This window comes from Myotis brandtii, unplaced genomic scaffold, assembly GCF_000412655.1.
Source record: "Myotis brandtii unplaced genomic scaffold, ASM41265v1 scaffold303, whole genome shotgun sequence".
Taxonomy (NCBI): Eukaryota; Metazoa; Chordata; class Mammalia; order Chiroptera; family Vespertilionidae; genus Myotis; species Myotis brandtii.
The window spans coordinates 766,242-783,205 of NW_005361573.1; the positions used below are offsets into that span (position 1 = coordinate 766,242).

A 16,964-nucleotide genomic window follows, 5' to 3' on the forward strand; every position below is an offset into this window, starting at 1 on the left:
CCTCCGTCCATCTCTATCTGCGTCGCCACTGGCCTCCGGAAGCCCCCGCTCCGACTGGTCTCACTTTCTTCACTGCATTGATTTCCTTTCAGCCCCGCTTCCTACTCCTCCCCCTCCCATTTCCGCTCCCACAGAACCATTCTAATTGGTTCAATGTGTATCCTAATTAGTTCAATGTGTATCTTGTGATTCCACCGTGTTCTTGCAAAACAACAACAACACACACACAAAAAAAACAGTGCATACTGTTCTGTGCGTGTGGCTGCTTTTGCAAGCATGTTTCCAATGGACTCAGTGCTGGGAGGGGAGGTGGCTTCAGGATGCTTGCATTCCGCTTTGCTGTGTGCGCCCTAGATAAGCTGTGGCTTCTAACAGCTGCGCAGCATTCACCCGTCCCCTCTCTTCCAGCCCTGGAGGGCAATCGGGTGGTAGTTACACGGGACTGCTCTGTACTATTTTTGCAACTTCTTGTGAGTCTGTACTTATTTCCAAGTAAAGTTATTAAAAAAAGAGTTACAAAAAGAGAGGAATCTAGAGATTGTCTCCCTCCCAGTCCTGATTCCAGAAGCTCATCTTTTTCACTTTAGCTCATCCTCCCAGCAGCCCTGAGAAGTAGGTGGGGCACATACTATTATTCCCATTTTATAGATTGCACAACTGAGGCCCAGAGAGGGGGAACAATTTGCTCAGGTGTCACAGCAGATCTCCTGCCTTCTGTATCAAATTCTCCCTGGCAACCTCTCCCAGGGACCTATGGGAACTGTCCAAGGAAAGGACAGGCACGGCTGGCCAACCTCCTGCATCCCTCCCCGGCCCCGATCGTGCACTGGTGGGGTCCCTCAGCCTGGCCTGCGCCCTCTCGCAATCTGGGACCCCTCGGGGGATGTCGGAGAGCTGGTTTTAGTCCGATCCTGCAGGCTCGGCCGAGGGACCCCACTGGTGCATGAATTTGTGCACCGGGCCTCTAGTTTATTATAAGGAACTAAAACCAATATCAAGTATAATAGATGTAGACACAAGGACCAACCCAAACCAATGCAAAAACCTGCAGACCAGCAGGGTCAATGGAATTGCTGCTTTTGACCTGCAAATGTGATTCAGAGCTTCCTTGTGGCCAGGTCAAAAAGGGAAATGTGATCCGTGGTAGGACCTGGATTTTCAAGAATGAGGAAGCAGCCCAGTTCCGCAGGGGAAGCAGTGGTGTTCCCTACCCTGAATTCTCAAGGGCACTTCTCACTGGGAAGGGGGCTTCATCAGGGCACCCCAAGAGGGCAGGGGGCACTTCCATGGACCAGGACCTACATCGCAGGTGTGATTTTCACAGAGCCTTTAAGGAAAGGTGAGGTGGCTTGGGGAAGGCAGCTCCGTGGAATGTGATGAAGGTCTGGGCTCTCAGAGTTCCAGGCTGAGGCTTATAGGACTCAGAGAGGTGGGGTTGAGGACCCCCTAGCCATCAGGGAAACAAAGGGAGCATGAGACTTGGAAGTCAGGTTCTGGAGTCAGATTTCCCAGCTGTGTGGCCTCAGGCAAGTTGCTTCACCTCTCTGAACCTCAGTTCTCTTACCTGCAAACTAATATCCTTGCAGGGTGGTTGGCAGCATTGCATGGAGTCTTGCATTGCAGTGTTTGGCATATGGTGAATACTCAAATACATGTTACCTATGTGTGTACATGTTATGTATATATAGTTATAGATACTTTTTCATGAGCTTCCTGGTTGTGAGGGTTTAAGAAATAGGAATAACTAGAATTTTATAGCTCTTTACAATTTACAATTGGCAAAGGATTCATTCTCATGTCACATGACTCTCCTGACAACATGAGGGAGAGGTTCTTACCCCCCTTGGGGAGATGAGGAGACTGGAGCTTAGAGAAGCAAAATCCTTGCCTGTGTTGCCCTTGACCTGCCCTTGAACCCAGAGCTGGGAGACTAGTGGGCAGGATGCATTGGTCCTCTGGCCTTCCTGTCCCCTCCCACCTTCCCAGGCTAAGGCCATTTTAGGAGGGAGTTAAGAGTGGAAGCCTAAGAAATAATAATCACCATGACAATAATAATAAAAAGAACAGTGATAAAAACAATAACAACATAGTGACCCAGTAACAATACTACTCTAAGTTACTTTGCATGTGACATTTAATCCTCTCAACCATTCCCAATGATTGTGATCCTGCCCATTTTATGGATAAGACAACTGAGGTGCAGAGAAGGTAACTGACTTGCTCAAGGTCATAGGAAGTTCATACAGACTGAGGATTTGGATGGGAGGCAGCCCAGAATCGGTGTCCTTGACCATCCAACCCAGAACTACCTGGTCTGGGGGCAGAAACGAGCTCAGGACGGGAGGGATGTCTGTGGGGACAGAATAGAGGCCAAATGCAAACTTGTGACTGGGGTCCCCATCCAGGGAGAGCCGAGGGACTGGGGTGTTGGGGGGGAGGACACATACCAACTGGGGACACTGACTCACTCAGCTCTCAGGAGGAGGGGTGAGGGGTGAGCGAGCGGGCAGACATGCCCCAAAGATGTCAGCGCCACCCTGTGCCGGCCCAGCCTGGCCCCCATTCAAAGATGGAAAGAGGTGGCCCCTGACCCTGAGCTGCTCCCAGCCCAGCCGGAGAGCCAGACGTGACGTCATCTGTGTCCCCAGAGCATCTCGGCAGACACCGCAGCGCCAAGTGCTCGGTCCTGAGTCCCCGTTCCTTTCCACCCTCCTCCAGGGGCTCAGACACCCCCCTCCCCGACTGCCAGAAAGGGGGGCATGCTGGGAGGTGGGGCCCACCCTCCTCCCTCCTTCTATCATCTTTTTTGTGGATGTTGTTGTTAATCCTCAGCCAAGGATATTTTTCCATTGATTATAGAGAGTGTGGAAGGGAGCGGGAGAGACACAGAGAGAGAAACAGCGATGTGAGAGACACATCGATTGGTTGCCTCCCACAGGAGCCCCGACCAGGGCCGGGGATCGAGCCTGCAACGGAGGTACGTGCCCTGGACCGGAATCAAACCCGGGACACTTCAGATCTGTAAGCCGACACCCTATCCACTGAGCCAAACCGGCTAGGGCTCCTTCTGTCATCTTAGAACTGTCCTTAAAGCTCAGCGAATGGGTTAAAACTTGAGCCTCCTGGGGCCTGAGGAAGCCTCTGACTCCCAGGCCCGGGAGCACCCCTTCCCGGCCTGGGAGCACTTCTTCTGCCTGGTGCCTTGCAACCAACTATGAGCTCCGTGGAGACTCCTCCTTCATCTTTCCCAGCTTCCTGCCTGGGGCGTGGATGTGATGACTGGAGCTCAGGCAGCCCTCCTGCTAGAAGAGCCATTTCCTTGTCCCTGGGGCCTGCACAGCCGGGCACAGGGGATGTGGACACCCAGTCATCACATCACGATTTGGGGGCAGCACGGAGCAATGGGAAGAGCCCAGGTTCTGCAGACGGGGCTCCAATCCCGGCTCTGCCACCTCCTGCCTGGGGGCCTGGGGACCCGTTACTGGGCACCCCTGGAATTTGCTCCCAGCCTGCGGAGTGGGTCCGCAGCTCCAATTCAGAGTCCCTGGAGCCCAGAGTCCTCAATGGAATTTTACAAGTAGCTCTTGTGTAATAAAATCAGATGACGGCTCTTATGCAATAAAATATAACCGCAAGTCCATGAAGGAGCAGCGATGAATTTGGATGGAGGGAAGCTGCAGTGATGGGTAATGAAGCACCATCGACTGACAGTCTCGCCAGCCTCAGACATCTACCTGCGTGGAGCCCGTTTGTCAAGATGGGAGGAGCTTTGGTGGTGGGAAGTGCAGGGATTCCAGGGCGTCAGGGTCCTGGGTTCCAATTCCAGCTCAGCTGCTCGTCAGCTGGGTCACCTCAGGCACGTCCCTGCTTCCTTTTCCGTGAATCGGGAGTGACGACAAGAGGTCCTTTCTCAGAGTGCACCAGCGTGGTGGCTCTGAGACCGGGACCCAGCAGCTGCCTCCTGTTCTCCCTGCAGGTGTTTCCAGCTGTGCACGGAGACTGACTGGCCGAGGACCCACCCCGGAGAGCTTTGGACACCTTAACAGTGAACGGTGAGCGACTCTTGGGGTCTGAGCTCATATCTCCAAAGGGCGCCAGTTGGGTCCACTGACCAGGTGGGAGCACCACATAGCTGTCCCCTGGGTCTTAGGAACATGGTTGGGACCGAGTTCATGGCCCTGTGCACCTCTCCTTCATGGCATTTAGCATTGTTACTCCACTTTTTCCATGATCATGGAATTTTGGATGAATGTTTGTCTCCCCTACTAGACTGTAAGGTGAGGGAGGGTTCCAGAGAGGCAGCAAAACACGGCTGTCCAGAGGGTAGATTCTGAAGTTGGGTTAACTCTCAGCTGAATGACCTGGGACGAATCACTTAAGTGCTCGTGCCTCAGTTGCCTCCCCTGTAAAATGGGGTTCCTAACCCGTCTACCTTGCTGAGCTTTGCAAGGATGAAGAGCGTTTGTGTATGTCAAGGCTTCAGAACAGACCCTGGTGTGTAGGAGGTGCTGGCCAGCTATTTGTTAAGTAAATAAAATAGCAAAACGGGAAGTAGTTAAGCTAAGGAACCGGCCTTGTGCCTTGCCAGGGAGAACCCTGTCGGGCTTGCTGATCTTGGTTGGCCTCTTGAAGGCAGTTCCAGTCCAGGTTCCACTCATGACCTTGGTCTCCCCTTGCAGAGCATGGAGGGGGAGGATTACAACAACTCCTACGATTACCATTACGATTACGAGTACCCTGAGGATCCTGAAGCCATCCTGATTTCGGAGGAGTTTCCACCCCCGGAAGGCGGGGCGATCAGGATCTTCCTGGTGGTGGTCTACAGCGTCATCTGCTGCCTGGGCATCCTGGGCAATGGCTTGGTGATCTTCATCGCCACCTTCAAGGTGAAGAAGACGGTGAACACCATCTGGTTCGTCAACCTGGCCATCGCCGATTTCCTGTTCAACCTCTTCCTCCCCTTCCACATCGCCTACGTGGCCGCGGACTACCACTGGGTGTTCGGGACGGCCATGTGCAAGGTCAGCAACTTCCTGCTCAACCACAACATGCACACCAGTGTCTTCCTGCTGATGGCCATCAGCTTCGACCGCTGCATCGCGGTGCTCCTCCCCGTCTGGTCCCAGAACCACCGCAGCATACGGCTGGTCTACGTGGCCTGCGTGGTCATCTGGGTCCTGGCCTCCCTCCTGAGCTTCCCCTCCCTCGTGTTCCGGGACACGGTCCTCGTGCACGGGAAGATAGCGTGCTTCAGCAACTTCAGCCTGGCGGAGGCCAACTCTTCCCTGGGGCCCGCTCGCCTTCATCCGGGCTCCGTGGGGTTCCGCTGGCACCTGGCGGTGAGCGTCATGCGCTTCCTCTGTGGCTTTCTGATCCCGGTCCTCATCATCACGGCCTGCTACGTCACCATCGTCTGCAAGCTCCGGCGCAACCGCCTGGCCAAGACCAAGAAGCCCTTCAAGATCATCCTGACCATCATCATCACCTTCTTCCTCTGCTGGTGCCCCTACCAAACGCTCTACCTCCTGGAGCTCCACCACACCTCCGTGCCTGCCTCCGTCTTCACCTTGGGCTTGCCCCTGGCCACGGTCCTCGCCATTGCCAACAGCTGCATGAACCCCATCCTGTATGCCTTCATGGGTCAGGACTTCAAGAAGTTCAGGGTAAACTTCTTCTCCCGCCTGGCCAACGCTCTGAGTGAGGACACGGGCCAGTACCCCGACCCCAGCCACAGGAACTCTACCAGGATGTCGTCCATCAACGAGAGATCCTCGAAGAACGAGAAGGAGACCAACATGTTGTGAGCCCCGCCTGGCGACCCCGACAGACACTCCCAACCTTGGCGTCCAAGGCGCTGCCTTCCCAAGGCCGCGGCGGGAGCCTGCGCAGCGCCCACCAACGCCCGCTGCATTTCACACGGGGCCGACCAGTGTTTTGAGCCGGGTACCCAGGGCTTGGGACCCCTTTCTCCCGGTGGCATGGTGGGCATGGCATGCCCCTTGGCCCACAGCCTTGGACCAGCGTCCCACGCTCCTTGGGAGACCAGCCTTGACCAACAATGACGACGCAAAGCACAAACGGTAGAATCTCCAAAGCACTGCCGTGGACCGCGATCAGCAAGAGACAGGGAGACGATGCTATCTACTGTGCGCTCCCCGGAAATGACACAAACACTCTACCGGGTCCGTTCCCGGGGTGAGCGGAGGAGGGCAGAGCACGCCTCTCCCTACTTACCTATCCAGCAGCCAGACAGACGTCTCACCCCTCAAGCCACTCCTCTGGATTGGGGCGCGGGGAATGCACAGGGCACCTGGGAGAGGAAGGTGACAGATGAGCCCTGGACCGTGCATGTGTGTTCAGCTCTCCTAGGAACACAAAGAACAGGCCCTGAGGGGCCATGCGGGCTCTTGGGGGGAAGGGAAGGAGAAAGGACTTCCCATGGGCTTTGTGCTGAGCTATTTTGGGGGTGGGGGTGGTGCTAGTCCTTTCCCCCAACCCCTGTTCTCACTTTTAATTTGTTCCTGGGGGTGCTGGGTGGAGGGGTCAGCTTCATCAGCGGCCCCCACCCCCTCCCAGGGGTTCCTCTCTCCTTCCCTAATCTATGGGCTCTGGCTGGAGCCACTCAGAATGAAACACTCCGGGGCAGGAGGTGAGCAAAGAGGCCTCTCCTCTTCCTCCTCAACTTCCTCCACGCCTTGCTAGAGACCAGTCCCAAGGCACCGGCAGGAAGCTACAGGGAGTGCTTTGCGGCTGGGGTGTGCGTCCAAGGGCCCAGTCACTGAACTTGAAGCGGAGGTTGGAGCCTGACCTTGAACTGTGTGCTCTGGGATGCAGGCCTGGGATGCAGGCCCTGGGGTACCAGAGGCACAGAGCTCCTGTGTGCAGCCCTGTAGCCTCTTCTCACCTGGGACAATGCCCTCCTGTGCCCCGGTGTCATCATCCCCCTTACACATGGCAACGCTGAGGCTCCCAGGAGGCAAGCAACTGGCCTAACAGCACACGGCTAACCAGAGTCTCATCTGAGCCTATAGAGAATGTACCTATTGAGAATGTTCTAGTGTCATCATCCCCCTTACACATGGCAATGCTGAGGCTCCCAGGAGGCAAGCAACTGGCCCAACAGCACACAGCTAACTCTGTCTGAGCCTATAGAGAATGTACCTATTGAGAATGTTCTAGACCAGTGATGGCGAACCTATGACACGCGTGTCAGAGGTGACACGCGAACTCATTTTTTTTGGTTGCTTTTTCTTTGTTAAATGGCATTTAAATATATAAAATAAATATCAAAAATATAAGTCTTTGTTTTACTATGGTTGCAAAGATCAAAAAATTTCTCTATGTGACACGGCACCAGAGTTAAGTTAGGGTTTTTCAAAATGCTGACAGGCCGAGCTCAAAAGGTTCGCCATCACTGTTCTAGACTATAATGATAGCCTGCATTTATTTAGCACCCCCATGATAAGCCCTGTACAGGTATTGCGTTTATTCCTCACAGCAGCCCCGAGTTAGGGACAATTACACGTGACTTCCCTTTTACATGTGAAGTATCTGAGGCTCAGAGAGGTTAAGGAACTTGCCTGAGGGCGCCCAGCTGATCTCTGCCAGCGTTTGGATTTTAACCTAGGTCTCGTTTGGCTCAAATAAGGCTGCAGAGTCCTAAGGTTTTGAGAGGGGCTTGGGGTTTTGACCATAAATATATATTCCTCAGCGGATTCATACAAACACCTGAATGGCCTTTTAAGTCAGCTTTGCAAATCGTTTTCCAAAGATGACTCCGCTTGGCAAAGAAAAGGCCGTTGCCCTCCAGCTTCCTGGACAACCATCCACACTCACCCACTGGCTCCCCCTCCTGCACCCAGGGGCCTCAGGGAAGGCAGCGGGGACAGGCGGGAGGCAGCCCCTCATAGGCCCCAGGCCCTCTGGTCTCCGAGGGCTGCATTCTCTTCTCTCCCCTCCCCTCCCGGTCCCTTCAGCCTGAAGCCAGTTCTCCAAGAGGCAGCGAGCAGCTGTGATGTCTTCCCAGCGCCTGGCCAGCGCCCGAGGCCATGGGCGATTTGGAATCACACCTCATTAGGAGACAAACTGTTCCTTCACTTGTCAGGCCCATTGTGTTCACGATGAGCCAGCTCTGAATCGATCCCACGCTGCAGCCTCCGCCTGCTTTAAGCAACCTGCCCTTGGACAGCTTGAGAGCAAAAGGGGGGCGGCTTTCCATACTGACCGGTGTCTCCACCGTCCCCTCCCCATCGTCACAGGTGAAGCGACTCGGGCACAAGATGGTGCGGGACGGGCTCCAGGTCCCAGAAACAGCCGCCGTCAGTCAGCCACTCGGGCCCCTGAGCCCCAGGACGGGCGGCTTCCTCGGCTCGGCGCCTCGCTCCTCCCGGCTGGGCCGCGTGCAGGCCAGGCCGCCCCGGGGAGCCGGGAAATCATTATGCCCTTGGAAAAGCCGAAGAACAGGAGCAAAATCCAAACCAGCTGTTTTCCTCCTTCGGGCCCAGCCTTTTCTGCACGATCCACCTATCCACCCATCCTCCCACCCATCCATGTACATAACCAGCTCTGCGAGTACCTGTCCACCCGTCCATCCAGGCCATCGCAACCCAGCCAACACCTACTTTTTGCCGGGCCTTGTGGTAGGCGCTGGGAATACAGGGTGATCCGAACATACAATCTCCGTCCTCATCAGCTCATTCATTGGCGAGTGGGAGAGACAGCCAATAATTAAAAACAACAACAACAATTTTCTCTGAATGGAAAACAACCTCCGTAAGTGCCACGTACACATTGGAGAGGGGTCTGACCCTGGCCAGAGGCCAAGGACACTTCCTCGGGGAAGAGATGCTTGAGATGCGAAGGAGAGTCAAGGCACTGGTGTGGTGGGAGGTCCGAGAGGGTGTTCCAGGGGGAGGGGAAAGCAGTGTGGGTGTGGGAGGGAGCAGAGTGAACGTGCGGGTCTGGAAGGGGAGGCAGCTGCCGCAGAGCCGGTAGACTGATCATAGGTACACAGGACGGAGAGGAGGCAGGGCCGGACCCTGGGACCCTGGGACCCTGGGACCCTGGGACCCTGGGCCCCTGGGACCCTGGGACCCTGGGCCCCTGGGACCCTGGGACCCTGGGATCCTGGGACCCTGGGATAAAGGGGAAGCCCATACAACAGTGATGTGGTCAGATCTGCACATTGAAATGATGCCTCATGCCCGATGCCTGGGCCCTTCTGGTTGGGAGGAGGTGGTGGGGGGATGAGGGGCTCCTGCAGCCTCCACGTGTGTGTGATGATGCCTGGACTCTGGGAGCAAAGGTGGCCTTGAGAGAAGTGGACTGACGGAGAGTGATTTTAAAGCTCCCCAGGCTTCCTTTGGGGAGTGGTTAGTGGGAAGCCAGCCCAGGGGCCGTTTCAGCCGTGCAGAGGCCTCGGAGCGTTGCTCTATTGACGGAACTTAATTGTAAATATTATTCAAATGCACCTCCCAATGCACAATTATATTTCTCAGGGGAGCCCTCTGAGCACACACCAAAGCCCTATAAATCACACATAGATGAACCCACCAGGAGCGGAGGCCCATTAATGCTGCAAGTGTGGGTGGGGGCTGCGGGGAATCCGTGCAGACACCACTCCCAGGGCTTGGACTTGGGGTTTAACCTGGAGGTAACTGAGTTCTGTCCTGGGGGATCTTCCAGAGGTCTCCGCCCGCCCCCCAGGAGATGGGGACACCCCGAGGCACATCAGCCAGCTACTGCCCTAGAGACATGGTCAATGGGCTGTGGGTTCGAGGTGAAGGGAGGAGGAAACACAGGCCGATAGGACACTTTCCTGTGCTCAAGGCTTCAACAACAGCAGCAACAACAACAACAATAATAATAGTGGGTAATCTGAACTGAGCATGTCCAAGGCTGGGGCACCTCCAAGCACTTTCCTTTCATTTTCTCATTGAATCCTACAGCAACCTCTGTGGTAGGAACCATTCCTATCCCCATGTACAGATGAGGGAATGGGGGTTCAGAGAGGTGAAGGGACTTGCCCAGCATCACACAGCTAATAAGTGACACAGCTGGGATTCAACCCCCCAGTGTAGAGTTTGACTCAAAAGCAACTTGCAAACCTAAGCTGTCCTCTGAGCAGACTCCTCCGTGGGACGAGGAGGGCGCACGTCAAAATCTCCGGTGTCAGATTTTGAGGAGAGGCGGGAGGGGGGCTTGAGGGATTGCTCTCTCCTTTGGAAGGTCAGCCGTGGGCAAACTACGGCCCGCGGGCCGGATCCGGCCCGTTTGAAATGAATAAAACTAAAAAAAAAAAAAGACCGTACCCTTTTATGTAATGATGTTTACTTTGAATTTATATTAGTTCACACAAACACTCCATCCATGCTTTTGTTCCGGCCCTCCGGTCCAGTTTAAGAACCCATTGTGGCCCTCGAGTCAAAAAGTTTGCCCACCCCTGTTCTAGGTGGTAGTTCCGAGTGCAACACAGCATGGCATGGCATGCCCGTGACTTTCTATGTGAAAACCCACTTGTCTGAACGTATAAGATGAATGCACTTCCTGCAGCAAGTTACGCCTCAGTAAAAGGGTTTTTGAGAGTAAAGTCATTCATGTCTGCAGGAGTGACTCTCCCTTCCACTGGCGCTCTGCGCAGAATCAGGGCAGGTTCTCTCTGATTCAAAAGAATATCACAGACGGATGAGGTCCTTGCAGGGTCCATCCAAGAGCCTTGGGAAGGACTGAGCCCTCCCGGGGGTCACCCAACCCTGTCCCCCAACTCAAAGGGCCTTAGATGGTTATGACACAGGATCACATGGGCTCAGGAGTCAGACCGCTGGGGCTCGAATCCTAGCTCCACCATTTACATCAGCTAGAGTTAGGGCTAGAATTAGTCTCTATGACCTTGGCAAGCTACTCAACTTCTCCAAAGCCTCAGCTTTCTCACCTGTGAAATGGGTAGAATAAGAATTAGCTGCTCACAGGGTTGCTGGGAGGATTAAGTGAGATGCCACGTGTAAGCATTTAGCAGATGCTGGGCTCACGTGCGCCACCCTTTCATCTACACGGGTCTCCCTGGTCTCCCCATATCCAAGCTTGCCCCCCACAACCCTCTCTCCACGAAGCAGCCCAAGGGGGCTTCCATCACAGAGTACAACCATCCAACTCCAGGACTGCTCCCTCCATCCTCACCTCCTGCTGCTCTGCAGCCCGCCTGCCTCTCAGAAACAAGCAGCTCAATAGCAGCAACATGAATGCACCCGAGACCGTTCCCACCTCGGCCTTCGCATGGGCTGTTCCCTCTGTTCCCGGCCACTGTGTGCACGACCCGTTCCTCCTCCTCCTCCAGGTCTCAGCTCACCTGTCACCTCCTCAGAGAGGTCCCTCTTCACCTGTCCCCCACTTCCAGTCGGCCCCGCCCCCATCCACTGCCTATTAGATGAAAATGTTTTATTTTCATGACAGTACTTCGTGCCAGTCTGGAAGCTGCCTGCCCCCTAGTCGGTGTGAGCTCTATCAAGGGCAGGAGCCATGTCGGTCTTGCTCCGCTCTGTATCCCCAGCACCCAGAGCAGTGCATACACAGGAAAGGTGCTCGTACTGTTTTTGTTGAATGAATGAATGAATGAATGACCATAGGCTGCTGGTATTTGTGTCATCATCCATTGAGTTTCATGACAATCACTATTCTGATACACCATTGGTGAAGTATATTCGCATTTCCCCCCATATCGACGAAGCTTGGGAAGGGAGGGATTATCCCCATTTCACAGACATGGAAACTGAGGCCCTAGGTCGCTTAGTCAGAACTGGAGAAGCCAGAGTTCTTTCCCGTGGACCATCAGGAGCAGTCGCACACGAAGGAGATTTCTGTTAATTACACACCAAGGAGGTTTCTCCTCCCTCGGCCTTTTCTTTCCCCTTTGTCTTAATAATTGCAGCCTGAAAATAAAGCAATCAGATGCCTCCCTCCCGTCTCCACCCCTCCTCCTATTGTTTTGTAATTCTCTTCTGGCCCCGGGCTCTGTGACGGCCACAGGCTTCCTGTGTTTATCCTTCCACTTTGAAATCGTGGATGGAGCAATCCACTGGGCGCCAGGTCTGGGTCGGGTGGAAGCTGCCTGCCCCCTAGTCGGTGTGAGCTCTATCAAGGGCAGGAGCCATGTCGGTCTTGCTCCGCTCTGTATCCCCAGCACCCAGAGCAGTGCATACACAGGAAAGGTGCTCGTACTGTTTTTGTTGAATGAATGAATGACCATAGGCTGCTGTTATTTGTCATCACCACCATTGAGTTTCATGACAATCACTATTCTGATACACCATTGGATGAATGAATGAATGACCATAGGCTGCTGGTATTTGTGTCATCATCACCATGGAGTTTCATGACAATCACTATTCTGATACACCATTGGTGAAGTATATTCGCATTTTCCCCCATATCGACGAAGCTTGGGAAGGGAGGGATTATCCCCATTTCACAGACATGGAAACTGAGGCCCTAGGTCGCTTAGTCAGAACTGGAGAAGCCAGAGTTCTTTCCCGTGGACCATCAGGAGCAGTCGCACACGAAGGAGATTTCTGTTAATTACACACCAAGGAGGTTTCCCCTCCCTCAGCCTTTTCTTTCCCCTTTGTCTTAATAATTGCAGCCTGAAAATAAAGCAATCAGATGCCTCCCTCCCGTCTCCACCCCTCCTCCTATTGTTTTGTAATTCTCTTCTGGCCCCGGGCTCTGTGACGGCCACAGGCTTCCTGTGTTTATCCTTCCACTTTGAAATCGTGGATGGAGCAATCCACTGGGCGCCAGGTCTGGGTCGGGAACTGGGCGAAGCGACGGCAGAAAGCACAGCCAGATACCTGACCCCAGGTGTCCCTGGAGCCCAGGCGCCTGGCCCCGGGAGAGGCGGAACTCAGGATTGTCTTTTCCGTGTTTCCATCATGCAGATGTTGGGTGCCCATAGAGCAAACATCTGGATGATTGAATGAGTTTCTGGCATTGGTCGTGTCTACCGGATGCTGGTGCCAAGCAGCTGGGACACATACAGGAAGGTGGGAAAAGGGCTCCCAGCCTTGGCTGGTGGCTGGGACTAGCCAGTGAGCCCCCGGTTATGGCAGGCAATTTATTATTATTTAAAACATTTTTTAAATTGATTTAATAGAGAGGAAGGGAGAGAAGGATAGAAACATCAATGGTGAGAGAGAATCATTGATCGGCCGCCTCCTGCATGGCCCCCACTGGGGATGGAGCCCGCGCAACCTGGACATGTGCCCTGACCGGGAATCAAACTGTGACCTCCTGGTTCATAGGTTGACGTTCAACCGCTGAGCCACGCCAGCCGGGCATGGCAGGCAGTTGACAATGCCCAGGGCACCGCCCAGGCTCCAGGGCCTGACTGGGAAGGAGTGACTGGCGATTGGATTTCAGGCAGAGTGACAGGCGGCCACAGGCAGTTTCGCATCTATCACTGCCTGGCTGGGAAGGAGTGACAGGCGGCCACAGGCAGTTTCGCATCTATCACCCCACTTCATCCTCGCCGGAAACCTGAAGGGTAAACCCAACTTAATTTTAGAGATGGAGACGTTGAAGCTCCCGGAACCATACAGCTATCCACCTGTTGATTTTTGTTTTCATCCTCGCTGGAAACCTGAAGGGTAAACCCAACTTAATTTTATTTTATTTTTTTTATTTTTATTTTTTAAAATATATTTTATTGATTTTTTACAGAGAGGACGCCAGTCGGTGCTAGGCTCTGGGGGATACAACAGCTGTCGCCATCCTTACTTTCATACATCTTTTAAAGCAGGGGTCCTCAAACTATGGCCTGCGGGCCACATGCAAATACAAATATTGTATTTGTTCCCGTTTTGTTTTTTTACTTCAAAATAAGATATGTGCAGTGTGCATAGGAATTTGTTCATAGTTTTTTTTTTTTTTAAACTATAGTCCGGCCCTCCAACGGTCTGAGGGACAGGGAACTGGCCCCCTGTTTAAAAAGTTTGAGGACCCCTGTTTTAATTCATTAGTGCGTAGCAGAGCTGGGATTTGAACCCACCTCTGTATAGCTTTGTGGCTTCTACTTTTCCCCTTGATATCCTGCTTCCTGAGTTAGAGAAGTTAGTATACAGAACAGAGAAGAGAAAGGCTTTCTGTGTAAAGCCATGGATCTCTCAGGAGTTGGAGAGTGAAGACTCACATCTCGGCTGGAGCTGCTGAATTGAGCTCGATTCTGGGAGCCAGGGTGCAGCTGTCAGCAGCTGCTCCCCATCCCCGAGTCCCCCACATAGGAGAGTGATCCGACCCAAAGCTCCTCCCTCCTTTGAAAGAGCAGCAGGGTGATGGAGCGGCGCACGCCAACGTGGGATTGCAGACACCGAGGCAGGTTGAAGGAACAGACCGGGGGGTGGAGCGGTGTTCCCTGGTCCCCTTCAGGTTCATCGAAGGGACCATTGCAGCTGTTGGAATCTGAGACGTCACCCCGTTCTGCTTCCCGAGAGTAAGCCTCGTCCTGGCCCCGACCATGGCACCTTCAAGGACGCAGATGGCTCTATGGCAGTGGTTGGAAGGGACCATTGCAGCTGTTGGAATCTGAGATGTCACCCCTTTCTGCTTCCCGAGTGTAAGCCTGGTCCCGGCCCCCTGACCACGGCACCTTCAAGGACGCAGATGGCTCTATGGCAGTGGTTCTCAACCTTCTGGCCCTTTAAATACAGTTCCTCATGTTGTGACCCACAACCATAAAATTATTTTCGTTGCTACTTCATAACTGTAATGTTGCTACTGTTATGAATCGTCATGTAAATATCTGATATGCAGAATGGTCTTAGGCGACCCCTGTGAAAGAGTCGTTCGACTGCCAAAGGGGTCGCGACCCACAGGTTGAGAACCGCTGCTCTATGGAAACAGCTTGCTCGTTCTTAAGATGCCAGGTGACAAGGTTCTTAGGGCCGGCTGAGCTGAGGATCCCCGATGGGAAACCAGTCCCAACAGAGGTGAGCCAGGGCCGGAACCCAGATGCCCCTACGCCCAGTCCCGTTGTCCCTGCTCTACAGTGTGATCGTCTGTTCCCAGCAACAGCCCCGTCTTTTCCTCACATGCTGGCTCAGACACGTCCATCCACGGAACCTTGAGAAGCAGGGAAACAGAAAACCAGCGCCCCTTCCAAGGCCGGGACTATAAATGAAACGAATAAAAGTCCTTCTTATCCACGCTCGTTGGACGCACAGCTCTTTAAACCCACAGCTTGGCTGAACCGGTTTGGCTCAGTGGATGGAGCGTCGGCCTGCGGACTGAAGGGTCCCAGGTTCGATTCCGGTCAAGGGCATGTGCCTTGGTTGCGGGCACACCCCCACTGGGGGGCGAGCAGGAGGGCAGCTGGTCGATGTTTCTCTCTCATCGATGTTTCTAGCTCTCTGTCCCTCTCCCTTCTTCTCTGTAAAAAATCAATAAAATATTAAAAAAAAAAAACCCACAGCTTGAAACACACCAAGCAAACGTCAAAAGAAACAAGAGGACTTCTTGCCATTAGGACGCATTTGGCTTCAAGTAACAGAAGCCTCCACTCCCAATGGCTGAAGCAAGGAGGACGGTGCCTTCCTTCCCTAACAGGAACACCTGGAGTTTGGGAATTCAGCAGCTGTGCCCCGACCGGGATCGAACCAGCGACCTTTGGGTTCATGGGCCGACTCTCAACTGTGGAGCCACATGGGCTGAGCTGTTGTACTGTTTTGCTCCCCCCACACCCCGTTTACTGGAGCAACAAGACTGCATTTGCTTTGTTATCTCTGGGGGCCGTGCCTAAGCCAGGTCATTGATTCAGGAGGCTGCACCAATCTGCCTAGATTGTGCATTGGAGCTGCACACGGAATGCTGGCTACAGTTTGGGTGTGTGAAGAAAATGTAATTTCTTTGTCTGTAGCTGATCTGGCCTTTCCTCTCAACCCCTCCCACACCACCCTGCATTGGCAACAACAAAACAGCACAGAAACCAAAACAATTAGGCGTTATCCATGGTATGGGTTGCGTGGTGTCCCGCCAAATACAGAGCTTCACGTCCTGACCCCCAGGACCTCCAATTGGGACCTGCCTTACAGAAGTCACCAGGTTACAATCGGGTCGTTGGGTTGCGTCCTAATCCAATATGACTGGTGTCCGTATAAAGAGGGGAAACGAACACAGACACGCACAGAGCAAAGAGGAGGCAGAGAGACACAGGGAGAAGGGAGGCCTGAGCCAGCCTCCCCTCGAAGGAACGACCCTGCTGACACCTTGACCTTGGACTTGCAGCCTCCAGACCCGAGACAATACATTTCTGTTGTTTAAGCCCCCTCCCGCCCTTCCCGCCCCCCCCTCCCCGAGTGTGGTATTTTGTTACAGCAGCCCTACCACGCTAATCTAACCCGTTTCACCATTTTAGTCCAAATGTCCGTTTTGTAGGTTCCTGGGCTAAGTCTCCCCTGGGTCAACACACTCACCCTCTCCAAGACGCCGCGGGCCCTGCTTCTCTCCTGGTGGTTTTGGGCGCTGGAGGGTGGGGCTTGGTCTGAGGGTCTCGGGCGGGGGAGGAGTCTGGAGGTGCTGAGAGCCCTCTGCCCTCTCTCCCTGGTCCTTCGTGAGTGGGAAACTGTGGAAAGTGGACTTCACTCTGGGCCTGGCTGCTCCCAAAGGTAACCTGCCCCCCTGCACCCCGGCTGCCCTCTTCTCAGCGAGAATTGGGGGGAGGCACCCCAGCTTGTCTGAAGGTCACCCGTTCCCGTCCCGTGACTGCCCTGCGGGCTTTCACCCACGTCCAGCTCCGCCACAGGATCTCTGTAACCTGAGGGGGTCACGTCCCCCTTCTGGGTCTCCACCTTCCCTTCTGATAAATAGGGTTTTGACAAGAGTGCTTGTCAGACATGAGCACATGACAAGTACCCACCTTATGCCAAGTGTGTCGATCGCACATCATCTCACTGACTCCTTCCCAAGCCCTGGGAGGCGGC

General features: G+C 54.0%; 1 protein-coding gene across 6 annotated transcripts in view; it reads left to right on the forward strand.

Annotated features, from left to right (window-relative positions):
• Positions 1–6,513, forward strand: part of CMKLR1 (chemerin chemokine-like receptor 1) — a 29,135-nt gene extending 22,622 nt beyond the window's left edge. For all 6 annotated transcript variants that reach the window (XM_005869697.2, XM_005869699.2, XM_005869695.1 and 3 more), the window contains 2 exons: positions 3,977–4,052; positions 4,680–6,513. In XM_005869697.2, coding sequence (XP_005869759.1) covers positions 4,683–5,804 — 1,122 coding nt within the window. In that variant the 5' untranslated portion in view covers positions 3,977–4,052; positions 4,680–4,682 and the 3' untranslated portion in view covers positions 5,805–6,513. The remainder of the gene's footprint in view (positions 1–3,976; positions 4,053–4,679) is intronic.
• Positions 6,514–16,964: the final 10,451 nt, after the last annotated feature.